The 27,675-nt window shown below is 32.2% G+C and overlaps 3 protein-coding genes across 3 annotated transcripts; 2 read left to right on the top strand and 1 right to left on the bottom strand.

The window, feature by feature from the left end:
* Window positions 1–339: 339 nt before the first annotated feature.
* On the bottom strand, window positions 340–6,364 carry LOC123685441 (translation initiation factor eIF-2B subunit epsilon). Its single transcript, XM_045625143.1, has 11 exons — window positions 6,171–6,364; window positions 5,994–6,118; window positions 5,574–5,762; window positions 5,339–5,516; window positions 4,508–4,752; window positions 4,401–4,442; window positions 3,096–3,421; window positions 2,770–2,955; window positions 2,380–2,498; window positions 736–891; window positions 340–657 (listed from the first exon to the last, which is right to left on the bottom strand). Exons 1-11 carry the CDS (start codon window positions 6,261–6,263, stop codon window positions 457–459), a joined length of 1,860 nt encoding a protein of 619 aa, XP_045481099.1. The 5' UTR covers window positions 6,264–6,364; the 3' UTR covers window positions 340–456.
* A 16,226-nt stretch (window positions 6,365–22,590) lies between these two features.
* On the top strand, window positions 22,591–23,258 carry LOC123684590 (jerky protein homolog). Its single transcript, XM_045623905.1, has 2 exons — window positions 22,591–23,207; window positions 23,255–23,258. The coding sequence occupies exons 1-2, from the start codon at window positions 22,591–22,593 to the stop codon at window positions 23,256–23,258; spliced, it is 621 nt and encodes a 206-aa protein (XP_045479861.1).
* Window positions 23,259–23,292: 34 nt separating this feature from the next.
* Window positions 23,293–24,389, top strand: LOC123685443 (jerky protein homolog-like). The gene is made up of 3 exons (XM_045625144.1): window positions 23,293–23,379; window positions 23,442–23,909; window positions 23,962–24,389. The coding sequence occupies exons 1-3, from the start codon at window positions 23,329–23,331 to the stop codon at window positions 24,253–24,255; spliced, it is 813 nt and encodes a 270-aa protein (XP_045481100.1). The 5' UTR covers window positions 23,293–23,328; the 3' UTR covers window positions 24,256–24,389.
* The last annotated feature ends 3,286 nt before the right edge of the window (window positions 24,390–27,675 follow it).

Genomic DNA, 27,675 nt, shown 5'->3' on the forward strand with positions numbered 1-27,675 from the left:
TTTATAATGAAACAATTGGTAATGGAAAATTTTTTGAATTCGTCCTTCTACATCAGCAAATTATGCCTTAACACAATTTGAAAGTATCTAACAAAAATCTGAGTTCCTAACAAGAAGAAGCATCATTTATTTTCAAAAACTATAAATTTCAATAAAAAATCTATTTAATCCGAAATAGACAATTTTGAATCCCCCTTTTTCATGAGGGACATGAAATTATTAATGTTATTTGTTTATTGATTGCATCTGGAGAGATGAAGAGTTTCTTCTGATATTTATTTTAATCCTTTTATCCATTGACGCATCCAGATTATCTAGCATTTTGGAATTAATCAACAATTATCTAATTAATATATATTTTGTTCAGTCACAATTATATAGATTATATCATTTAAATGGTTTTAAATCACAACCTTAAAATTAAGTTAGTGAAAATAATGTTCTATTTATAAAATACTATTCGTCAGAGGATTCTTCATCAGCTTCTTCCAACCACTTCATGAATGGATATATTTTAATGTATAGTTTCTCTGAGGTATCCAAAGATTTACCCCAATTTAAAATTACATCTTCTGATAAAATATCATTTTGATAAAACCATTTCAAAACATAAAGAACCCAGTCTTTATCTTCCTCTCCGCTACCAACAGCTTGATCCTAAAAAAAAATAAATTATATTGACTTGTAGGACCAAAAAATGCAAAAAACTTGAGTTTTCTGACGACAGTTACTCACCTCAACTGCACTTAGACAATCTTTCATTGATTCTTCATTACGTATATAGTTCTTGAGAATTGGACGGAATTTTGTCAACAATGTAGCTAAATATTTGAGACCAGTATTTTTTTGTGAATACATTTTTAGGATAGCTTTCACTACAAAAAAATTCACCTGAAAATAGAACATAAACTTAAAAGAAATTCAAACAAATTAATTTTTCTGGAATTTTCAGGAATAGAAACTGAAATTAGACAATATTCATTTCAAAGGAGTTCAATATGAATGCTAGTTCCATTATATCCTATTCATTGTGTAATACTTCTCTCAAAATCACAGAAAATTGAAGTCAGGTATCTACAAGAATAAATGTCAAGATTTGAGAAAAAGTATGCATAGGTCAGACTATTAACGTCATATAAGGAATAAAAATATAGGTAAATGTTTTATAAAGTAAAATAAAGAAACAATAAGAAAAACTATTCGAAAATGACGTTTCTAATAAACGCATAAAATGATGGCAATAGATTTGGATCACAGCTAGTATTTCATTATCTATGTCAGTTGATGTAATGAAATACAGACAAAATTCAAGTGACTGAAAGGTAATATTTTGCAATCAAATTCCAATTTCAAATCATTGATTCTGTAGTATGTACTTGAAAAATGTTATTTTGCATGTTACTTCGTAACTTAGTTTTAAATAAAAAAATTGCGGCAACATGGCCTAAGCTGCGTTCAAGGTATTTCCTTGCTAACAGGTGGATCCATTATTATAGTGTAATTTGTTGATTTTTCACTGATTTCATATTATTCAAATGATTAAGGATAATTTCATTTTTGAAAATGATTGAGTATTCTAAAAGGTACTTAAAATTATCTTTGCTTTTATTTTTATGTTTTACCGGTCAGTGAGGCTATAACTTGGAAATCATCAAAAGTAGTAAAAAATAATGATTGAGGAATTTCTCTTAGTTATCGAAAACTTTCCACTAAATTTCATTTCATTCTCAATGACCATGCTAAAGCTTCAAAGGAAAAACTATTTTTTGGAAAAATAATAATTTCATTTTTGAAAATGATTGAGTATTCTAAAAGGTACTTGAAATTATCTTTGATTTTACGTTTTACCGGTCGGTGAGGCTATAACTTGGAAATCATTAAAAGAAGTAAAAATAATGATTGAGGAGTTTCTCTTAGTTATAGAAAACTTTCCACTAAATTTCATTTCATTCTCAATGACCATGCTAAACCTACAAAGGAAAAACAATTTTTTGGAAAAATAATTATTATTTGATTTGAACTGGGGTCGTTTTGGTTCGGTAAGCCTTCCGGAAACTGCGACCATGCAGATCTTTTGTTCACTACCCTACTCATTCATAGAAACCCAGGGAGGTCGTCAACGATGTTAATAAAATTGACAACCTCCTTAGGGGCCTTGGCCGTTACCTCTCTGGTATCCAGGACTGGCTTACCCATGTGAATGGAAAAATAATAGTCTGTATCTTTTCATCTGAGTCAAATCTTGAAAAATGGTAAATGAAAAAAGTTTTCATTTTATGTCAGGAATTTACAGTTGTATTTAATGTACATCATGATGAATCGCCCAGTATATAAATAAATAAGTTTATTGAAGGGAAATAATTTGAATTTTTAACTCACCTCATGAAGTGGTATCTGATATGCATATCTCGAGCCATTGATTTCAAAAATTAAATTTTCACAATTGACATCATCTTCGATACCTCTTGCCAAACTTTCGATGACTTCATTGAGAAAGACTGTTGGAAGTAATATAATTGAAATGGATTGGAATTCAAAATCAAGGAATAACATCAGTTATTAATGTTAGATAGTTATTTGGGCTGTTTCCATCATGGATGATGGAACTACTATCAGTTATTAATAATAGGCTATTTGAAAAAATTGGATATTTTCAATTCACATAATTATTTCTCAAAAAAATTAAAATCTAAAAAGTCAAATTCAAAGTGTTTTTTTGTCAACTATTGTTCTTGAAAGTTAATTCTATTATTGGTCAAATATTCATACCTTCTGTATCGTCTATTTCGGGAGACTGCCTAGAAGATTCATCATCTTCAGCATCTGTTTCGATGTATTCTTCAACTTTTCGCACTTTCTCCATCACAGTTTCACGAGTACTCAATTCAGGGATTTTATTACTTCTTTCTAAATGTGCTATATATGCATGTTCGCCTAAAATATCTTTTTCATCACCTGCAAAAATATTTGTTACATTTATTCATAAATATTTGACTTTAGTTATTTTCGGGACTTTTTATGTTTGAAATGATCAGCCAGGTTTTGCAATAAAGGTGCAAATATGGAAATAATCAGAAGGAAAATATTATACTCACAGAATTCCGGTTTTGTTGCTTGAACTAAACATTTGTCAACTATTACATTTTCATTAATTTGCACATTTTTCCCTAATACAGAGTTATTATTAATTTGACAATTGTTCATTAAAATACAATCTGGTCCAACAACACTTAACTGAATCTTGACATTATCACCAATGACACAATTTGATAAAACTACACATTCCTCCAAGTACACATTTTTTCCAATTTTTACATTTTCACCTAACACGCACTTCGATATCTTAGCACATTTCGGAACACTAGTACTTCGACCTGCAATTCCTCTATGGATATACTTATCGGTATTTATAAGTCTATTCCTGAAAAAAAAAAGATATTAAATTGAGCTGGTTGCAGGTGATATGAAAGAATTTGAGTTCTCGGTACACTTTTGTTCAGGGGATAACATAACAGCAATAAATTGTCAAAATATGCATGAAACGCTAATTAAAAATCATGTGAACAAGAGTGTGTTTACTCTTGCTTTTAAAGATCTGAGTATAGTTCCTCATAAGGAGGAGTGGACCAGTTTATAACAGGTTTGCTCAATAATTTTATTACAATAATTGTAAAATATAAGAATACTTTGCGTTTGATAACAATTGAAAATAACATCCTATACTTTTATTTTTCCATTTTAGTTTTGAAATAAAAAATTCCTTAATTGGAGATACAAATGAAAATAGGAAATTCCTTGGATAATTTCAAGGAAAAAGGTCCTATAAAAATGGACGCACAAGCGCTTTGTTTTCAAAATAAAGTGTATTTCTTGTATTTCTAATTTTGTGATAATTTTAATAATTAAATTATTGATCACAGCTTAATAACTGGAAACTTATGACAATTTATTTTTCCCTGCGACTGCGAACTTTTTTCTTAAAATCAATATCAGATAAGACAAAACTACAAGAAACCAAAAGTTTAGAACTGGAGCAGTTTCTTAAAATACAAGCAGACTAAAAGTTTTGAAAGAAATAAGCAAATACTGTTCCAGAAAATATATAATCCTGTAAATTTGCACTCGAAATTGGCATATTACATGATGTAAACTTTGAATTGGAATACCTATGCCAAATTTAAGTTGAATATCTTGTGAAATTCAAATCCAATGAGAAAAAGAAATTGAAAAATATTCTAACTCTGCATAAAAAAAAAGGTGGCTCATGTTTATTTTTTTTTTTAAATGTCCAATGAATCTCTGATTTTCAAATGTACCTTCAACTTAGGAACACCCTGTATATAAATATTTCAGTATATAAGGAAGAAATAGAAAACAAAATTAATTAAAAATTTACTTACTCTCTGAAGCCCCCACCTAAGCGCATGTCATATACTTCAAAACTAAAAAAATAAGTAAATATATCAATAAGGCAATCGAATATTGAATGAATATGTCATTTATTTACCTCATGGCGTGGTAGTTTTGCAAATTTATTGCAGCAGCTCCGAAGTTTACCCCTCTAAGTAAATGTACATACATGGTACAATCTAATATTTCTTCATTCATCAATAAATTCTTAATGAAATCTTCTTTGGTTTGAAAATCAAAGTTGTCCGAAAAAAGAGGTAGGAACTTTGGAGAACAAATAGCTAGACCAATGTCCCTCACACAACGATGCCAAACCAGTTGATCATGTGCCAATATCAAGTCCTGATGATTGAGAATCAGATTTAATTTTTTATAAAATAAATGGCTATCGACCTCAGTCTGCCAATAGTTCCTAATAATATACAAGGTAAATCTTTAAAGTTGAATTTAACTATAGATTCCTCTAATTAAACGGAACACTCTTTTCCTTTATCATTTTTTCATAGTCCGCTTACATAAAAAATTGTAATAATTTAATGGTTTCACATTGGGTTAATGTACTCCTATTCTTTCGATGTTCACACCATTGAGATAACATATAACTCAATCAATGTGTACATAGAAGTTCTATGAATTATATTCATTTGCCGAGAGGAATCATAGTTACATGTATAACTTTCTGTTTAAATTATGGTATTAGTTCTTAATTTTTGAGCAAAATGCATAGCTGTTCTCTATATTCTCTCAAGTATGATACCTCAAAAAATATTATATGTATACAAGATGTGAATGCAGTTAATAATTTTCAAAATATCCATCGAGTTTTTGGACTAGAAAAAATTGAATGATTTCATTTAAAATTTTTAAAAGAAATCATCTCAATCAGTTTTCTCTTGAATACTCATAATCTTCAATGGCAGAATCTTACCAATGGGACTTTAGTCCTGTGGTCTTCAGAATCTTCACAATTTTTATAAAATACCAATTTACCCTCAGGAGTGATAATATACAAGGAATTGTCAACTTCACATTTTATAGCTTGTACTTTACTAGTTTTCATGCACATCATCGTTATACAAGCACCTTTGTCCTTTTTTGTTATTTCTCTAAGAAAATAAAGGTTGATTAAATTAATTGATCTTATTTGCTTCAAAATTACTTACTTATGTTTATCGAAAATTGGTCGAAAATCAACATTTGTTATTACTCCTGGTCCAACAAGAATAAAGTCATCCCTAATCAAACCTCTCGCATCCAAATCTCGAAAACAATCACCCAAAGTTTGACAACTTTCTGATGTGATGATGTGAATTGTAAGATAAGTCCATAATGCTTCATCTTCTTTTGCTTCCCTGTTTGTTGTTTTTTTCATTCATGAAATCAATTCGAGATGAATATCATTTACAGCATCTTATGTAATTATGAATCTTCCATATATTGAAAATTCATCTATTTATAAGACTATTCTGATGTGAATAATTAACCAAAACCATATTGTAGTGAGAAAATTATTTTTTCATAAAAAATTAAATAATATAAGTTCTCCAACAAGAATATGAACTTCATATTGAAATTTTGTTTACCTTACGAATTCCTTAATAGCTTGTACACCAGACTTACAGAATAGGAATATCTCGTCTATCCCACCAATTTGGAGAGCTTCTAGAGTGTAACTCAAAATGGGCTTGTTCAAGAGTGGGATAAGAGTCTGAAAAAATAACCATTAGATATTATTTCAAAGAATTATTCAGAGAACTTACAGAAGGAATATCCTGAGTTAATGGATAAAACTCATCATCAAATGTATCTGTGAATACAACAGCTTGTAATTTGCAATGACTTTTTCGACTCATATTGTTTGATGAGAAGTATCTTCAAGTTTAAAAAAAATTATACAACTTTCTTTCAAAAATTCATTAAACATATGTAGGATGAAGGTACATAACCTTAAATGTCATAAATTACAATTAGTCTATGGACACAACAAATAATGCCTAAAAATCATCAGCTCTACCAGAATATCTTTTTATCGATTAGGTCTTAGGGAGCTTCATATTGGAGATTCAAGAGCCATAAAATAGATTGTTTTGAAGGGAATTTTCACGAAATTATTTATGTAAATAGCCATTAGTCTATTGATACAGGTTCCAGAACAAATAATTAGTGGTGACAATAACTAGTTGGATCATCCACCATTAATTTTAGACTAGTCTTGAATATTATTCATTCTGGATTTGTAGGGAACGATATATGTGGAATGATCTTGGAATCAAATCTCCCATAAAATGAACTAATCTCTATCTTTTAAAAAGTATACAATAACAAAACGACAAAAAGTTAACGCTTCCACCATTTATTGGACATATTAACATCGTCATAGATGGCGATTCAGATCGTAAAAATATTTTAAAAATTCTTATTCGAAACTATTCCATAACTGCAGTATAATAAGTTAAGAATTTTTTCTGATAGAGACACAATTTTATATCAATAATTGGCAAGCATACTGAGATATTACAAACTAAAAATGATTTTCGAATTCCTCGTTCAATTTGTGACGAAAAATCTGTCACGGTTTTTTTTCGTATGGGGCGCCGTTTTTATGCGAAGAAATAAAACATCTTAACGCGTATTCTTCATTTCTCTGATAAATTATCTATTATTATACAGGGTCTTTCTAAATTGGAGGTACAAAGGAAAATTAGTGATTTCTTGGACAATTTTGTTTTGTTTTCGAAGTACAGTGTGTTTATTGTGCCTAGTCCTACATTTTTGTGATGATTAATACCAGTTTATCGAATCTTTATTAATATTCTCTACAGATTGGGTGAACAAGTACAAAAACTTATAATTGATTTATTTATCACTGCTTACTAACTGGATGATAGTTTGGAATTTCCTGAGGATTACTAAAGAAATGTTCGGAATTTTTTCTAGAAATCGGTAGCAGAAAATACAAGAAACCAAAAAGGGTGTACTGGACCAAAGTTTCTTTTTTATTTTTTTCTAAACTAGCAGTGATTCACCAGAAAAAAAAATCTGGAGGAAAGAAGCGGACACCGTTTCAGAAAAGATATCACCCTGTAGATTTGCATTAAAAATTAGCATATCACATAATGGAAACTTCAAATTGAAATATCTATGTTGAATTCAATTTAAATATCTTGTGAAGAGAAGGTGCTATGAAAAAAAATCAAACTTCAACACTCTGTATCTCGAAAACAAAGCTTTTGCGACCCCACGTTTATGTTTATAGGACATTTTTCTTAAAATGATCCGAGGAATCTATCACTGTACTAGCCGGGTGCTAAATAAATTTTATTATTATCATTATTATTTTCATTTGTACCTACAATTGAGGAACTCCTTGTATAGTTCTTGGTAATGTAGAAAAGCTTATATTTTTTTTGCATGTAAACGGCACCCCATACTTAAAGAAGGAATTAGAGATCTTCTGTCATAAATTGAACGAGCATTTGAAAAATGATTTTTAGTTTTGAATATCTCAGTGGAGTGCATTTTTTTCTTTCAAAAAATTGAGAGGAATGAATAGTCAGGTAAAAAAAGCTTCAATATCCAGTATCTTGGAATACGAAGTTATATAGCAAACTTTCTTTATTTTTTCATACAGAATCCCCCCTGAATTTTGTCGCACCTATTTACTAACACCCTATATACATATAAATAATATAGCGTGCCAAAAAAGTAACTTAACTAGTCAGTAATTCTTGTACGAAGAGAGTAGAGGGGTGCGGGTCGTAAGGGGCGAGAAATATCGTTATAGTAAAGTTATATAAAATACAAAATTATGTCGTACTTGCAAACAAAAAAAACATTGAAGAAATTAAATAGTCACTCAACACTTCGAAAACTTCTTTTCCGCAACCTTCTTGAATCTTGAAACAGTCCCTTTTTAAACTTCAGCAGTAATCTGCCACTCGCTCTGCCATCATGTGCATGTCCTATATTCTTTGGTAGAGCTAAAGGTCCTCCATAACTTTAATATCTTAGTGAAATCTTTCACCTTGTTCCTCACTCATGTCTCCTAAATTTTCTGGAAAACGGTATAAATGTCTGTGAAAATAGTATTTTAATAATCATATTGCACCCTAAGGATTTGAAACTATTAAGCATCGTGTTAACCATTTCAGCATGGTATTGAGCTTTATGTTTGCCTAGAAAATGTTCTACAACTGCAACAAATGATGTCCAAGCTTCTCGTTCAACTTGATTCATTGAATTTATGAAGGCAGGATCCTTAATTAATTGTTTTATTTGTGGTCCGTCAAATATCCCTGCTTTGAGTTTTTCTTTGTTCATCTGATGCATTTTCACCCCTATATTTGTCAAACATGACCCATTTTTATCAAGAGCCTTTACAAATTGCTTCATTAAGCCCAACTTTATATGTAACGGAGGAAGTATGATTTTTTCTCTTACTTACCCGAGTTAGGGGATTAAAAGGGTCAGTTCAGGTGCCTGATAGGTAATGGTTCCACTATTTATGGATTTACCTGAAATTTACTAATTTACAGACTGACAATGGAACCATTGTACCTACATTAATGAATATATAATAATTTTCGAACTCTCATAAATGAATAATATACTGAATGAAACCTACATTGGTAGAAAAGTTGAAGTATCAAAAATGTAGAGCTGATAGAGAAAAACAGATTAAGCTTCCCAAATATAGTTGAAATCAGCTCTAAAATCAGTAAAATCCCAGGGTCAAAAAAAATTTTTTTTTTGCCCTGTGAAATCTTCGTACAAGAATCATTGACAAGTTACGTTACTTTTTTGGCACGCTGTTTATACTCATAATGAAATATAATATTTTATAAATAATAGACGGAAAACGAGCAGCCGACATTCGAGTTTCGTTCCACGCTGAGTTTTGAAGGACGAAAGTCTGAAAAACCAATGACCTAGCATCAATTCGAGGACCTTTAGAGGGCACACGCATCCACGCAACTCACACGCAGCAGGCCTGGCAACGAGCGCGCGGGGGGCGGGAGGCTTCGCCAAGAAGTGCAGCTTCCTCCCGTTCCCCCCAAAACCGACGACTACCAGCGGTACTGGCCATCCGAATTTTATCAGCAAGCCGTTCTGCCCGCCAGACTGTCACGGGTTTATACACTTTGTAGTGTCTTATAATACGGCCAAAGTCGTCGCATACTCGCGCTTTCCTAAAGGCGCCACGGACGGACGGACTTGGTCGGATGTTCAATCATTAGGAAAGCACTGACGATGGACGCTCGTTCATTCATTCGCTAATTGCATCCTTGGAGATCACAGAGTTATGAATATAGGTGCAAAATAGCGTTACGTTGTGTCTATGAATTAAGTTTTTGTGATTATTTTTTTTTTATATTGAATCAATTCATCTTGAGTAATGCTATTGATAAATAGGGTTAGAAGGGCACTATAGGGATATCGAAAACCGTTAGAAATACAGGGTGGCTTATATCGCAAAAAAGTTGCGTTATTTGGGTAGAGTATGTTGGCTTGAACAGATCCAAAATATCTCTAATGGACAATGGTTCCTGAGATATCTCGAAAAAACTGAAAATCGAGATTTTCTTTTTTTCTGTATAACCCATTTGTTTCTGGAGATAACTTCACGAAATTTGGTTTGTAGTCATTATTAGAGATTCTAATGGTGTCGTCAGATGTTTTTCTGTTTTCCATTGTTTCGAAAACGCGATAGTCATTTTTTTTTTCTTGTGGACGCTATATTGGTACTCCTTATAGGGCGATGAAGACAAATATTACGGATTAAACAATGTATCACACTCTATAAAAATATCGAGTCTTGCTATGCAAATTTGAACTTTTTACTTTTTTTTATGTAAAAGCCGAAGCCAGAATTGTCAAATAACTTTGTTGGCAGCTGTTATGTGAAACCATCACTTGAGTTGTTTTAATTATTTAGAATAATTTATACAGACATTGCCAATTGTACGCTATGTAGAGTGTTGGTTTTAACATTATTATGTAATTAATAGGAGGTTACTTATTTCTTTTTTTCGGAGTTTATTTCGGTAAATAAACAAAATACATCACTGAGGTATAAAACATTATTACCTGTATGTGATACAGGGAGGATTCAGGAGGTTACTTATCAAACAGGATTCAGGTTCTTACAAAAATCAAGTGATGGTTTCACATAACAACTGAACGAAGTAAAAAGTTATTTGACAATTCTGGCACCAGCCTACTACTTAAACAAAAAAACAAAAAGGAATTTCAAATTTGCGCAGCTTGACTCGATATTTTCATAGAGTGTGATATATTGTGGAGTCCGTAATTATCTCACCCCATAAGGATTACCAATATGGCGTATATATTATTTACAGATAGTCCTTCTTTATGATTGAAATTCTACCAAAAATTAAGAGGCGTCTATTCTCAATTAGTAACTCATTTAACAAAAATAAAAACTTTCTATTATATCTACCTACTTTCGAAACTATATAAAAACCAACAAATGATCACTTTGATTTCTGAAAATAAATTAGTCTACATATTCAACACATTGTTGTATTATTTCAAATAATTTAATTTTTCCGAATTTTCATGATTTAATTCATATTGCGTATTAGAAGAAAGAGACTTTTAATTCTCGATTTTTGTACTATAATGAAATGAAACAAACTTAATATCCACGATTTTCTTTAATATTAACATCAATCATTTCGCCAACATTGTGGCTTCTTCAGGTTAATTTCACTTGTTAATATTGAAAAAAATGATTAATGGAATGGATTAAGGTCGTTTGGATAGAAAGTTCACACTCGTTTACACAGAGTTCCCATATGAAATTCCAAAGTTGACCCCGAACCCCCACGAGGGGAAATGAAATTAAAGAAATTCTGGCATAAGTGAACTCCCCCTTCAAAACCATTAACCTTTTATATATATAATCTACATCCATTTTACCTTTCGGTGTTTGGATTCATTAACCTTTTATTCGATACATTTTTCGGCAAGACGATTCCTTGTCGAGATTTTTGACTGATTCCACTCAAATAAATTAGCCGGTTTACAGGGAATTTTGCACGAAGATTTCTAATGTTCTAATGATGCACTTTGTGACGCTAGAATTCCAGCTAACACGATTTTTTATTCTAACTTACAATGATAAAAAAAAATTTTCTCCTTCTTCTGAGGGTTTAATAACAATCAAAATCAATTAATTATTACAACTTGTATATTCCATTGTTGGTAAGTGTTGATATATATTATATCTTCTGATATATAATCCAAATTCAGTCATAAAATTCAGCCATTAGATTTAAATATTATATTAAATGTTTTTGAATCTCTCATTATAATAGAGTAAACCAAAGATTGAAATAAATGCAGATTGAGATATTGAAAGAGCACAACTTGGACTCTCGGGTGGAAGGGGGACAAAAGCTTTTGCCGAGTAATTAATAACGTCTTGGTGTAAAACTGATAAATCGGAAAGGTGCTTTCGATATAAAGAATCATTTCCGCAGAACTAAAATATTCTAGTTTCAAGATTCAGTAGGTATCTAGTTTCAGACTTGCACTCGATTATTTGCGACGTTTGCGCATCTTCGCACAGTATCTTCAAATTCCAACATTATACAACTTGGAATTGTTAGTCTATATACACGTAGAATCTTAATATGATGATCGGGTATTTGGTATATTGGATATTTTTTTTTTAATATTCCTATCGAAGTTTCTATGGTTCTGATGATCTTGAAACCTTTGCACAGAGCTTGAAATTGTTATGTTAAAATCTCAAATCCGTTGGCTTTATGTTAAATATTGGGTATTTTTCTTTCGATCATCTTGAATTTTATTGAAAATTTTGAAATTAAACAAAACATTTCAATTTTCATTTTCACGGAACCTCTATTCGGATTTAGCTCAAAGTTGTCGTGTATATGACCGGACAAAATCGAATTAGAGAACGAATTCATCATTAGTGAGTCGAACCTGATAGTTTAAGATCAAACTCGGCTCAAAATTCGAAAAATACACACATCGTTACAAATGATCGCATCAGTTCCGAACATCCGTGGCGACCTTTAAAAATTCGCCGCTGATAACGCAATTCTGTACAGGCTGCTCGACGATTCGTCACGCTCGAGGGACTGTAGGAAATTCCCGTCTGTCTATTGACTGCGTCTGAAGAAATTGCTATACGAATCAGTTTCGTAGAAACGCTGTCTGCCTCAGATAGTCGTAGAGATAAGGTTATTAGGGTGTTGAATTTTTCATGTATATTAGCGATGCCTTTCGTAAAACGTTGAGGGTTTGGAATTTATCTTATATGATATCATAAGGCATGAAAGATTGGTGCTAGTCGACACGAAAGTCATGAGCAAAATTTCCAAAAAAGCAAACATAGAAATAGAAAATACCACACAAAGAGATATTTGATTTTTCTAATACACAAAATAAAATGAGAAAAGCTTTTGAACCATTCGACAAATACACCCTTGGATACACAATAACTGTATATAGGGTGTTTTCAAATTAGACGTGAACCTAGTAGGAGGTGTTAATATCACTCATTCGCTGTTGATTGAGCCATATTTATTGATAACCGAAAATTAACAGTTTCCTAGATATTTGGGTTCTTGTGTTTTTGAAGAAAAAATGTCACCTTACTTCATTTTTCCCCAATTTTTTTCTACGATGAAAAAAGCAAAACAATGTTGAATAAGAATTAGTATGATTTGAAAGTATAGAAAAGAATAGTACGTTTATGATATAAATTTGCCTGCAACTTTCAAAATCCACAATTTATGAATGACAGAATTATTTAAAAAACTTGCAAGCAGCTGTTAACAAGCAAACAAACGCCGTTCAACATCTCTCCTAATGATCCTGCCAATTCTTGTTGAGTTTGACATGAGTCTTGATCAAGTAATGCCTCCAATTCTGCCACCGCCATGCTAGTTTCCGACGTCGAAATCACTCTCAGCACGTTCTTTCACTAACAGCGGCTTGACCATAGGTATTTGAGAGTATGCGATGAGCCCCTGCCGCAGATTTCTTCATATTGAAGTAGAAAATAAAACCTCCCGCAAATGACGAGAATTTGGCTCGTAAGCTGACATGTTTAATCGAGAATAACTTTATGATGCAGACACATATCGTCTAATATTTCGATGGCGTTATGTTTACAAATAACAAATAACTAAGCTCATTGAATGACGTCTACGATCTATTTATTTCGTCTACCCCTTACCGCTATAGCCATCTATTGCGAAAAGGCGGAAGCAAAGTTATACACCTAATAAAAATCTTTGGCAATTTGGCACCGTAGTTTCGGGACACTCTGTTTGTATATCGAATGAACTAAGTTGTTGGTCAAATTCCACGAACAGTTATTACGTAATTATTACCTTCAAATCGTGGTAGAAAATTAATGCAAATGGGTCATCGATGAGCGACGTGCAAAGTAAGACCATGAAAAATTCGACGTTCAAGCCAGAACAGCAAAGGAAGACCATAAACTTTGGTCCGGCGATTGTTGTTAACCTAGAGGACGTTGCAAAAGCCTCAATTAAGATGGTAAAACAATCGATTAATCATTCATAAATTAGCGCGTCATTGGAAAGTATAGATTTAAGGTTGATTCTCTGCCTTGGATTATGCGAATTCCTCCAGAATTTTAATGTTGTTCCTCAAGACCGATCGAGATTAGAAAGGAAAGGATAGAAAGCTGTCAATTACCTGCAAGTTTTATCGTTTGATTATGCGACTTCGATACGAAGATAGTAGTTTGGCTAGTTTCAGATTTATTCGGGATAAATTTTCAGGTAGACACTACTTTCAAAGAGGTTTTGAATCAGTGGCGGCCCGTGGTGGGTTGTTGAGGTATTGCATAATTCTTTTTGATTATAGAAATTCGATTGAAACGTTGGAATTTTTCGAACGCTTGTTCCCCGAAAAGCACGATAACTCTCGAACGAAAAATCATAGAAACTTAAAATAGCCAATTTTCAAATAGGAATTGTAAAAACATGAGAAATTATTTCGAATATCAAAATCCATATTTAAACTTCAAACACCCGGTATCTCTGAAACCAGCAATATTTCTACGAGGCTTGTTGGGCATAGTCATCATATTTTGAGGTCTAGATTGTCTAGAATTTATAATTCTGAGATTGGAAATTTTTAATGAATCAACCTATATACAGGATGTTTTTGAATTAGACGTGAACCTTGAGGAAAGTTTTAGTTTTAGTATCATTCATTTGTTGTCGATTGAGCCATAATTATAGATAACCGAAAATCAACAGTTTTCGAGATATTAGAGTTCTTCTCTTTTTCTTCTTTAAATTTCACTTTACTTCATTTTTCGTCAATTTTTTCTAGTTTGACCAAGTTTGAATTAAAATCTAGATTATTTTCATTAAAAAAGAATATGATATGTAGAAAAAACCAAAACTATGCTAAAGGTATTAGATGTTGAATAAGATTAAGTATGACTTGAAAGTTGGTATATGAAGAAAAGAATTGTAAATTTCTAATATATATTTGCAGGCAACGTTAGAATTCCACAATTTATGTATGACAGAACTCTTTTAAAAACTTGCAACATTCCTTCTTTATTTCCTTAAAAAGTTTTCGTTGGAATGCTGTATTGTTTCAGATCAGCAGGTTTTGATTTGAAAGATGAAAAGAAGCAAAAAAAGGAAAGTTATGAATTAAATATTTTTTTATTGCAATTGAACTCAAAATTTCAATAGAAATTGTGTTTGAAATGACCTCCACCATTTCTTATTCAAGCACATGCCCTCTTTCTTATTTCTTCAGTTGTTACTTTCCGCCTGAAATTTACTTTCAATCTTTTCGCTGCTTCGTCTATTCTTACAGTGTTAGGTCCGGACTTCTCACTGGCCACGTATTTAATCCAAAATTATGATCAAATTTGGTCAACGTAGAAAAAATTTACGAAAAATGAAGTAAGTTGAGAAATACTTTAAAATTCAAAACTAAATACTAAACTAAAATATCTCGTGAACTATTGATTTTTGGTTATCACTAAATATGGCTCAAACGACAGCAAATGAGTCATATTAACACGTTCTCTAAAGTTCACGTCTAATTTGGAAACACCCTGTATAGAATAATTTTTCATTTCTCTGATAAATTATCTATTATTATACAGAGTATTCCTTAATTGGAGGTACAAAGGAAAATAAGAGATTCCTTGGACAATTTTAAGAAAAAAAGTCCTTCAAATATGGACCCACTAACGCTCTGTTTCGAGATACAGGGAGTCCTACTTTTTGTGATAATTATACCAGTTTATCGAATCTTTATTAATATTCGCTCAGATTGGTTGAATTAGTAACAAAACTTATAATAAATTTATTCATGACAGCTTACTTACTGGATATTTATAATAATTAGGATTTTCCTGAGGGTTACTAGAAAATTGCACATAGGATAGAACTACAAGACACCAAAAAGTGTAGTACTGGAGTAAAGTTCCTATACATATTTTTCTAAACTACCAGTGGCCTACCAAAAATAGTTTCTGGAGGAAAGAAGCAGGCACTGTCCCAGAAAAAATATCACTCTATAGATTTACATTTAATATTAGCATTTATGAAAACCCTAAAGTGGAATATCAATGTCAAATTTAGGTTAAATATATTGCGAAGGGCAGGTGCTTTGAGAACACTATACTATGAAGAAAACTAAAAAAAAATCAAGCTTTAACATCCTGTATCTCGAAAATAAAGTGTTTAAGCATGTTTATAGGTTTTTATTCTAAAATTGATCAAAACATTTTTCATTTTCGTTTGTACCTCCAATTTAGAAACACCTTGTATAAATTGATGGACAGCAATGACATCATATTATTGATTCATTAAAATACAATTCTGTGGCCTCCAAGAGCGCAATGGCATTAAAAAGACTCCAATTAAGTCAGAACCTCGAATTTTCACATGCCCTTTTAGAGTTTTTCCAAAAAATAAATATCAAGAAAGTAATATAATGAATAATTTCAATCTGATAACAGCAGTAGATGTAAAAATTTACATTATTGTATTCCGATATGTGGAGTCCGACCCGGTATCTGACCCAGATGAGCCGCCACTGGCGCGGGCAAATTTTTCGAAGTGGTTATGCATGTCGATGATTTCGGACAGGTCTTTTGTCTTTAGTCGGGGCCATTAGGTTTCAGAAGTGTCGAAATAATAACGGTTTGGATGGGTCTTTGTCGAGGTCTTTGTGTACAGGGTGGTTCTGATATAAATTTTGCTGGATCTTCATCGAGAGTTATGAAGCTATTTGTTTGAATTTATATCCCAATATTTCGGTATGGAAGGAATTTGAGGTTTCAAAACCATTAGAAGTCTTCGATGTATGGATAAAAAAACAAGAATATGAAATTTCAATGATTATTTAGAAAGTAGCTTGAAAATAGTAATTTACGTAACAAGTCCGGAAAATAGGGTTTTTTTTGGACGAATAGACAAAATTCCAGGACGAGCGTAAGCGAGTCCTGGAAGTCTGTGAATCCAAAAAAAACATTTTCGGGCGTGTTGCGTACAATATTTTTTCGGCAACCATGTAAAATAACACTATCGCTGCTGCTTTCCATATTTTATTGCGATTGCGATCAAAAAACATGCAAATTTTTGACAACTAATTTCATATAAACTGTCAGCCTAACGGCTGACCGAGATAACTCTCGGTTGCTATGGATTCTATGATTCTTTTCCGGCCTAGTCCGGGAAATGCTACTTCCTCAGAGAAAAAGCGTCCAGGAAGTGAGCACTTCCCGGACGGTTGCCGAAAATAGTAATTTACGTAACAAGTCCGGAAAATGGGGTTTTTTTGGACGAATAGACAAAATTCCAGGACGAGCGTAAGCGAGTCCTGGAAGTCTGTGAGTCCAAAAAAACCATTTTCGGGCGTGTTGCGTACAATATTTTTTCGGCAACCATGTAAAATAACACTATCGCTGCTGCTTTCCAAATTTTATTGCGATTGCGATAAAAAAAACATGCAAATTTTTGACAACTAATTTCATATGAACTGTCAGCCGTTATCTCGGTTGCTATGGATTCTATGATTCTTTTCCGGCCTAGTCCGGAAAGTACGTACTTTCCGGACTAGGCCGGGAAATGCTACTTTCTCAGAGAAAAAGCGTCCGGAAAGTGAGCACTTCCCGGACGGTTGCCGAAAAAAGTTTTTTTTTTGCTATGGTCTATCTATCCAAAGAATATCGTTTGGAGATTGGACTGCTTTCCTTAGAATTTTTTTTGCAGGGAGGGTCAAAGATATGAGAAGATACAAAAAGGACGGGATGTTCATGGCCAGAAATTTTTGTAGAATTTGTAAATTTCAATAAAAAGATTGATTTCATCGGCAATAAACAAATTTGAATTTTCTTCTAACACATTTGTTGCAGTTAGTTAATAGCATACAGGTTGAGTCAAAAATGTGTACCGAGCTTTCGGGGGGTGATAGTACATTGAGAAATTAGTATAGTTTGGTGAATAAACTTATGGCCCAAAATGTATACCTATATTGAGGGAGATATATCCTTCCGAAGTTGATGAATTAAAAAAAATCTCCTCACTACTTCTAAACGTTGAATGCTATCATACCTGATTGAAATTTCGTGCATAAATGTATGTTGTTAAAATACATTTTGTACTACACTTCTACATTCCTGATATTGTTATATCGGGTGTCCCAAGGTGAGTGGCCTATTAGATTATTATGGAAACTATTGATGGTAAAGATTTCAAATTTTGTGGATAGATATTTGGCCATGTAAGGTACATTTTTAAAATAATTTCATATTTCCAGTGTTGCCGGATGTACGACAATTTGGCAACAACTTTGTTATTTTGAATAAGACATCCGGTATTTCTATTTTTTTTATGATACTCCATGAAATATTGAATCTATTCACTCTTACTTTTCCATCCCTATCTTCAACGGTTTTTGAGTTATTAATTATTTTTCGAAATTTAAGATCAAATTGGCGTATTACGAAAATGACTCTAGTTCGCTCAATATTTGAGATTTAAGTCAGAAATTTTGCAAGTCGTTAGATATTGATCTGATCTGTGTCACTGCTTTTGAATTATGGATGTCAATAATACAAGACGGACCAAAAAAAATCATCATTTGCCAAGTTACAAAATTGTAAAAAAGTCTATTTTTTCAAATTAGACACCTAGTATATTTTTCAATTCTTGGAATCAGTACAACACACTCTACAATTTTTCTATTCACGTCCCTATACCTATCTCAACTGGATTCCGAGTTATATGCGTTATATGTGTTCTTGAGTCATTATTTATAGAAAAACCTCGGAACAAAACACCTGTTAGGCAATAATTGTTTATTTTGACATTTATGGATTGAACTGATTCATTGATATATCGATCTATGAACGACAAAGAGAAAATAACAATACAAAAGAAATTAACACTTATTGAATCAATGTGAAATCTAATAAACGCATATAACTCGGAATCCAGTTGAGATAGGTATAGGGACGTGAATAGAAAAATTGTAGAGTGTGTTGTACTGATTCCAAAAATTGAAAAAAATACTAGGTGTCTAATTTGAAAAAATATACTTTTTCACAATTTTGTAACTTGGCAAATGATGAATTTTTTTGGTCCGTCCTGTATTATTGACAACCATAATTCAAAAGCAGTGACACAGATCAGATCAATATCTAACGACTTGCAAAATTTCTGACTTAAATCTCAAATATTGAGCGAACTAGAGTCATTTTTGTAATACGCCAATTTGATCTAAAATTTCGAAAAATAATTAATAACTCAAAAACCGTTGAAGATAGGGATGGAAAAGTAAGAGTGAATAGATTTAATATTTTATGGAGTATCATAAAAAAAATAGAAATACCGGATGTCTTATTCAAAATAACAAAGTTGTTGCCAAATTGTCGTACATCCGGCAACACTGGAAATGTGAAATTATTTTAAAAATGTACCTTATATGGCCAAATATCTATCCACAAAATTTGAAATTTTTACTATCAATAGTTTCCATAATAATCTAATAGGCCACTCACCTTGGGACACCCGATATAGAATGGTTTTAGAGGGCGAGTCATGATTTTTTTGGGACAACTTCTTTCGTTGTATTCGTTATGGTGAAGAAATAGAAGCATTCGATGGAGCGAAGAAAATTTCATGAAAAAGGTACTCTTATCCAAATACAAAAAATGGAACCGTTTTCGAGATATTTTAGTTTTTGTAGTCACATGATGTCAGCAGATTCATTCATCGCGATATTCATCGATAACGATATTTTAGCAGGTTATGAAGCATTCTGTTCTTCATTTTGTCGAAGATATAGGTAACCTTAATGTGATAAAATATGAGTACATAACAGTAAGTCTGTCCCAACAAGGTTCAGATTGTTTTCTAGAGAAAATGTTTCCAAAACAAATTAATAACAGTGTGTTGAGTAATTATATGTTTTCATGGCATTTTACAAACCTGAAGATTTTGACTATTTACTCATTTATCTACAGAAGACTGAAGTCCAACAATTTGAAATCCCTTTACACAAATATTCCGTAGGACCCCAATAAAACCATGATTTCTACATATATGCAGTTAAACTGGAGAACAAAAAAATTTGTAATAGGGCAATAAATTAGCCTGAATAGAGCCTGAAATTACTATGACTTTATTCTGAGGGGATAGTTAGGTTCTGCTAGCTTAACAGTTAAGCTAGCAGAACCTAGGATTTTTTAAAGAACTTAAATTCACAATTTTGGCAGTGGGTAAAGTGGGTTCTAACGTGAGACTGAAATGAGCCTAAAATTATTATCATTGTCCATAAACAATACATTCGCTTGTTGTTGTCGTTGTTGTACACAAAAAATTCAACTAGCTTAATTTTAAGCTAGTAGAATTCGCGAATCCTCTCACAATTGAAGATTAAAAATGTTTTCAATGAGATAAATAGGGTAAAATAGGGTTGCCTAAAATTAGCCTAGTATTATAGAAATCGAAAATGCCAAATTGGTTCTGCTAGCTTTACTGGAGTCTTCCTAGGAATAATATTTCTCCGATAGCCCAAGTAGCAAAACTTATTTCATAAGGGTTGTAAGAACTATTATGCAGCATATCTTATAGAACAGTGAAAATCTTTTAATGTGACTATACACCATTATACAATATCTTTACAACCAAAAAGGGCCCCAGTTTATACAACACTTCAGTGCTTTTAGGACACCCTTTAGTACACTACACAACCATTATAGGATAATGATTATATAACTGTCCTATAAGTATGTCTTCAAGATAACTTATACAATGCATTTACAAAACTATTTAGGAACTGCTATAAAACTGTTGTATAGAACTACTAAGAAAGTATTTTATAAGCATTTTATAATGCAGGCAGAATCGCTAATACAATAATTTTGTTTTCTACTGTTGAAATTCGGAATAGAATTGTCACAAGAATATTTTATTAGGTAGGTACATAAAAGTTGTCATGACAGAGATGTTAGATCCAATATCAGGCAATATTATGGCGGTGGGTGATGGAGTTATTATTGTATCTGTTGGTTATCATATAGAAAATATTAAAGACCTTTATCGCTAATCCAGGGACAAAATTGATTTGCGAAGCTAGCTTTTCTGACATTATATATATATATTTTCGATAAAAAATTGATGCGCCTCATATTAGCATACATTTTATTGGAATTATTGAAATAATAAAAATAAAAATTATGTTTTATTTGTTGAATTTTAAACTCAAAACAACATATATTATGACTGTTGTGAAAGCTGAAAGAAAATCTCTATATTTCTTTGAAAAATCTATTTTTATTTAATCTGTTTACGTTTCTATATGATTTTTTTCAAAATGGCGGTGGTTTCTGATAATCCAAACATTTAATAAATATGGCGTATATGGTAGACTACAAATTGGAAACCTTATACAATAATTCTGTTTCCTACTGAGCACTATACGATATTACAGTTTTATTATGTTGTTCAATGCAGCGCCATAAAATTGTTCTTGACAATCTCAGGAGTCAGTTGCAGTTTGATTCTTGACCACTTTTGAATGTTGCCAGATTTAATAATACATATGAAATATTTTCCCTCAGCATTTTGTTTTCTACAGAAAAAATAGGTAGAATTTAATATAAAAGTTGATATTGATATAAAGGTGAGTTTAGTAAGTAGTCTACCACATTGTGTGCAAAAAATACACGTCGCTGTTCTGCATAAAATGTAGGTAAAGAAGATTTTTTGCTATAATTATTCAGTTATTATAGAAATAAAGCTGTTTTCTTAGTTAAAATATGGGGATCTGTCGCAATATAGTTTTTATTATATGACGAAACTCCCTTCAATACAAGTTTACAGTTGAAAGTTAGAAGACTTTTCATAATAGAATTGCCAAAACATACATTATAGGTGCATTTAGAACATCTTGAACTACAAGATGTAGGTATCATAATAAAATAAATAGTCCACCTATTTATTGCTACTAATTTTATGTATGTTATAGCTACTTACTGCCTAAACTAGCAACATTGCACGTTAGATTTGCGTGTTATCCTATAGCGCGGTTGCAAACTACATAATAGGACAGAAGTATCGCTTAACATGCGTAACGTACAACAGTAAACAATTATTTAGTTATATTGCGTTTCGAATAACTTCTGCATACAGATTCTTTCCACGCGTGAACTAACCTCAAATTATTGGATTTGGAAATGATGTGCATTAAAATTCGATACTCCTGAAAATAAATAAAAATTAATGTTGAAAAAAATTGTCAAAAAAATAGCCACCTTTGATGAAAGCTCGCGCGGGAGAATCTGCAATAAAACATCGAATTTTTAGTTGAATTTTCTTTTTGTGGCGCTCAACAAAAATTCGATTCGTAAGTACAGTAGACTCGCAATAACGTGAACTTGCGATACCGTGAATGGCTCTATAACGTGAACAGAAATTCTGATCCATTGACTACTCTGTAACGTGAACATCGCAGAAATTCGGTAACATGAACAGAGACAGATAATCTAATTTTTTCGCTTACGAACACGTTCAGACTTGTTTGCATAGTCATAATACATTTAGTATCTCAGATTTATTGAAACAGTGAATATCGTACTTTGCGTTTACGGAATATCAGAGTGTAACGATGCCTCCGAAGTGTTTAACTCTATTTGAGAAAGCGAATATATTAGACGAACACAAAAAAGGTCTAAGTGTAACTGCTTTGTCTGTGAAATATGGCGTAGCAAAATCAACGATTTGTTCCATAAAGAAGAAGGCTGAAAAAATAAAGGACTCTGTCAATAAAACCTTGAAACCTAGCAAGAAGCGAACGTTGAGAAGACCGGAAAATCCAAAAATGGAAAGAAAATTATACAAATGGTTCCTAAATCAGAGGAAACATAATGTTCCTGTCACAGGAGATATGATTAAACACATGGCATCAAAATTACATGAAGAATTTAAAGAAACCAATAATTTCAATGCCAGTGATGGTTGGCTACAGCGATTTAAAATTCGACATGGCGTTAGATTTTTAAAAATTACTGGCGAAAAGCTATCATCGCAGCCAGAATTAGTCGATCCTTTCAAGCAGAAGCTGAAGAATTTAATTCAAGAACATCACCTAAGTAACCATCAAATATACAATGCAGATGAAACAGGCCTTTTTTGGAAACTTCTCCCTGACAAAACATTTGTTGCCCTTTCTGAAAAAGCAGCTCCTGGATTGAAGATGGCTAAGCAACGTATTACTTTATTGGGGTGCGTGAATGCTAATGGTTCGCATAAGTTGACGCCTTTATTAATAGGTAAAGCAGCGAAGCCAAGATGTTTTAAAAATTTTAAAAATCCGTTCATCTACAAGCACCCAAAAAATGCTTGGATGACGATAGACATCTTGAAGACATGGTTTTTTCATCATTTTATTCCAGAGGTGAGTGACATGTAATTTTTTTACGTTTCGTATAACATAATGATATCAAACTCAAATTTCAGGTCAGATCCTTTCTGCGAGGTCAAAAACTGCCTCAAAAAGCAATTCTCATTTTGGATAATGCTCCTTGTCATCCGCCGGCTGAGGAATTACGAAGTTCAGATGGAATAATTTTCACTGTTTATATGCCGCCCAACGTGACTCCTTTGATCCAACCCATGGATCAGAATATCCTACGTTTAACAAAACTACATTACAGAAGGAGCTTATTGAGTCAAATTGTGAGTCAAAAGGAAAACATAACCGATGCTCTGAAACGACTTACTTTAAAAGATTGTGTGGCTCATTTACAAGTTGCATGGATCAAATTGGATGCAGAGATGATTTCAAAGTGTTGGAAAAATTTGTTTGATCGCACTGAAGATTTCACTGATGAGGATAATATACCTTTGAGTATGTTACAAGAAATGCTCAATAGAGAAAAAGTTGTTGTGAAAGATACAATATCACTCTTAATGGAACTTCAACCGGTAAGTAAAATCAGCATACATTTTCATGTCCTTCAAATTTTCTATATTTTAGCATGATTATAATGAAAAAGAAATTGAACGGTGGAATTGCGATGAGCTAGATATGAATGATGAAAATATTCCAGAAAACAGCGACGATGAAGATAACGATGTCGATATTGTAAGGCCCAAAGTTCCACATTTCGAAGCAGTGAAATCAATTTCCACTGTTATTTATTGGGCTGAAGAAAATTTTATGGAAATACAAGACATAATAACTTTGAAACGCCTGCAAGAAAAAGCTGTACTGGAAAATTTGAAGAGTAAACAAATTCAAACCAAAATTACACAATACTTCAAGTGTTAAAATAAATGAATTATTATAAAATACGTCACAAAATTTGCACATTGCCCTACCCCCCTTAAGATGAACACTTCCGATAACTCGAACACCCTTGATACATTTTGTGTTCACAGTATCGCGAGTCTACTGTACTTGTTTTGCCTCACTCACAAAATCTCGCAGATAACTGTTTATATCAGAAAGTTTTCCAGTGCCACCATAGATTCCGATAACAAAAGGTTTAACTTCTGGGATTTCGTGTATGGTATATAAAATGGGACAAAATTCGCACTTTGAACTTTTATATATTGGAAGCCCATCTATGCTTACATTCAAGGAAATAGATTCTATATGAGAATATTTTTCCAAGCAAATTATTAGGTTGGATTCTAGACCATTGTGTCAATACGTTCCATTTTCAAGTGTTACCAGTTCAACTTTTTGGGGAGTAGTTAGGAATGTCCTTGGATGTGTAGGAAGAAGATTAGGAATAGCCAGGTTCCATATAACGAAAAGCTCTCTTAATGCAGAATGATTGATATTGAAAAACGTTGCCCACATCTTGAGTTGTTCTTTCATTTTAATCTTCTTTTCGATATCAGATAGAGAATGCCTCAAATTTTTGTTGTCGATGTTTTCTTCGTCAGCACTATTAATGTCGACTCTTCCTTTTGACATATCATGTTCGTATTCATTTCCTTTGGTTTTTCCTCAGTATTATCACTGCTGGCTGAAGCTATAATCATTGTTTCTTCTAGATTAGCACTTTTCGTTAAATTCGACTTCAACTAGAGGTTGATCACGGGTACTGCAATTCTGAAGTATTTTATTTTTATGGTATTTCTTTTTTACTGATCTTTTAAAATGACCACTTTTTCTTATTCATTTCCATTCAGATATTGCTGAATTCATTTTGTAAACGAAACCTGCTACAAAACCCGTGTAAATTTTTATTGTGTTATGTGTATAATGTTCTTTAATATATAGATGAAATGAATAGATTTTATAACGCAGAACTTGGGATAAATTTATTCCTGGGAACTACATTTTTATTCTATAAGCTCTTCATGAGAGAGAATACTGTTGTTGTTATAAGATGATTATAAAATAATTCTATAATTATTGTGTAATGTTTTACTTCTGCATAATGCAACAATTTTATTACTTTTCTTAAGCAACTCTAATGCAACCATTTATACAGCTTCCTTTACAACCATCGTTTAACGTCGCTATTAAAAGTAATACAATAGCTATGCAACCGTATTATAATTTGTATAACATTGTTTTATAATTATTCTATAGGAATTTTATAGTACGTTATGCAACTGTTATAAAATTTATATACTTACACTTTTTATTTGTCGTATAATATTAGTTGTAAGAACGTCTATACAACAGCATTATAGAAATCCCTTCATTATATGATAAAATGGTCGTATTCACACGCATTAAAAAATTATTTTATTCTTTCATGCGGCACTTTGCGATAATTATGAAATGATTTCGTTCTTTTAGTGATCAATTTTGCTACTTGGGAGGTATGTCTAAAATTATAGATACAAGATTAAGCATGAATCTGCTACTTGGTTGTAGATATGTGTTCCTCTAAACCCCTTTTTTTATGATCTTATAGATGAATAAATCTTCAATTATCAAGGTAAAACTGCAATATAATACTTTTTGGGTCCTGAAGAATTCCATACCTCTTCCTCCGGTAAAGGATCATTCACAAATCGCTGCTAGTCATCCTTGAAATGCAATAAAACTGCCGAGTTCTTTCGAAAACGGAAGGGTTCATTGTGCAACAACCCTTTGCCACGTCAAATTTGCTGTAGAGTGGCGTAAAATTGTCACTTTCGGCGAATTTGTGGAAGAAAAAACCTTCGAAAAAAAACGAACAATAACGTGTGCATAGAGGTCCTGCAAATACCAAAGTATATTGCTCTATTTTTAACGTTTATGACTTTTAAATAAAGTTGAAAATTGCAAAAGGGTTCAGCGCTGTCATTGTGATGTGACCAGTTGGTTAACACTGTATTTTCTTGTTCGACCTTTTTTTTATTGCCTTATGCCGGTTTTGGGAGATACACCGAAATTGCACTGCGGTTATTGCGGCGGTTTTCTAAATTACAGCCTACTATCACTTTTTTAAGGGTTGGTAAATCTCCAAGATTGCAGACTTGACCCTTTAAAAATGATATTTTGGTGCGTTTTTGAAATGTGGAGTTAAGGGATATTTTCTTGGCTAATAAAATTCAATTGAACGCAAAATTCTTGTAATTATATCAGTGATAATTATCGTTGATAAAAAACCAAAGTTCAACTAATATTTACTTCTGTGTTTAAAGGAGTACAGTACACTATCTTTTAAACTAGGTTTTTCAGTGTCGATTCATTTTTATTCTCTACGGAAATGACTTGATAAATTCTTTAAATTTTTTGAAGAAACTTTGCTATTGCAGATTAGAATGAACTCACTGATTTTTTTGCACGGTATGATGTTATTTATTTCTTTGAATAGAAATGGCATTCCATACGAAAAGATGCATGAGAAATTTTTTGTCGCAAATTGGAAGAGTAATCCAAAAATGATTTTCAGCCTGAAATATCTCAGTAGCCTACCATTTGGTTCAAAAAATGCGTATGCTGGCCAATGATTAACATGAAATTCTTAAACGCATGTCAATAAAAGTGCAACTACCTCTGGAAATTTGAATATCTCGACCGGTTTCAGAGCCATAAATAGTCAGTTGTTAGTTTCACACCCCGCATAATACGAAGCATTTGCGAACAAGAATTATTTAGCAAACTTTAATTATTTTTTATGCAGAATCACCTCCTGAAGTTTGGTACATTTATTTACTAACACCCTGTATACAGGGTGAATTTTGTTGAATAAGTCAAAAATTTCAAAAAAAAGGAAAAATCTTACACAAAAATATCTCGAATAAAAGTTAATAGTTTGAAGGGATTTCCGTTATTACTAAAACCTTTTCCATTTACTTCACTCTTGCGGGGGAAGGGGGCCAACTGGAATTTCAAATGGGAATCCCAGTTGTTCATTTTATATCTCTATTATATAACTAATACAAAAGTTTTGTAACAACAGTTTTTTCACGATTTGTCACATGATGGCACTGCAATCGAATTTGAATTTTCTGTCTAAACTACCTTAACGTATTCGTTCCAATAATCATTTACATGAAATTCTGACTTTTCTACTTCTACTGAACTGTTTGTTTTCTGTACATTCATGGTTTTTGATCATGTGGAAAGGGCAAAATTATTTGTTTTTGTTCTTTATTTGAGCCATATCATCCTATTCACAATAGCCAGAGCAAATATCGATATTCAAAATACTCTAAGACACTGATAGTGGGTTTCATAAAACTTTTATCGTGGGGGGGATTTGCTCGATCCTCAGAGTAATAAACATAGATAGAG

This window comes from Harmonia axyridis, chromosome 7 (genome assembly GCF_914767665.1).
Source record: "Harmonia axyridis chromosome 7, icHarAxyr1.1, whole genome shotgun sequence".
Taxonomy (NCBI): domain Eukaryota; kingdom Metazoa; phylum Arthropoda; class Insecta; order Coleoptera; family Coccinellidae; genus Harmonia; species Harmonia axyridis.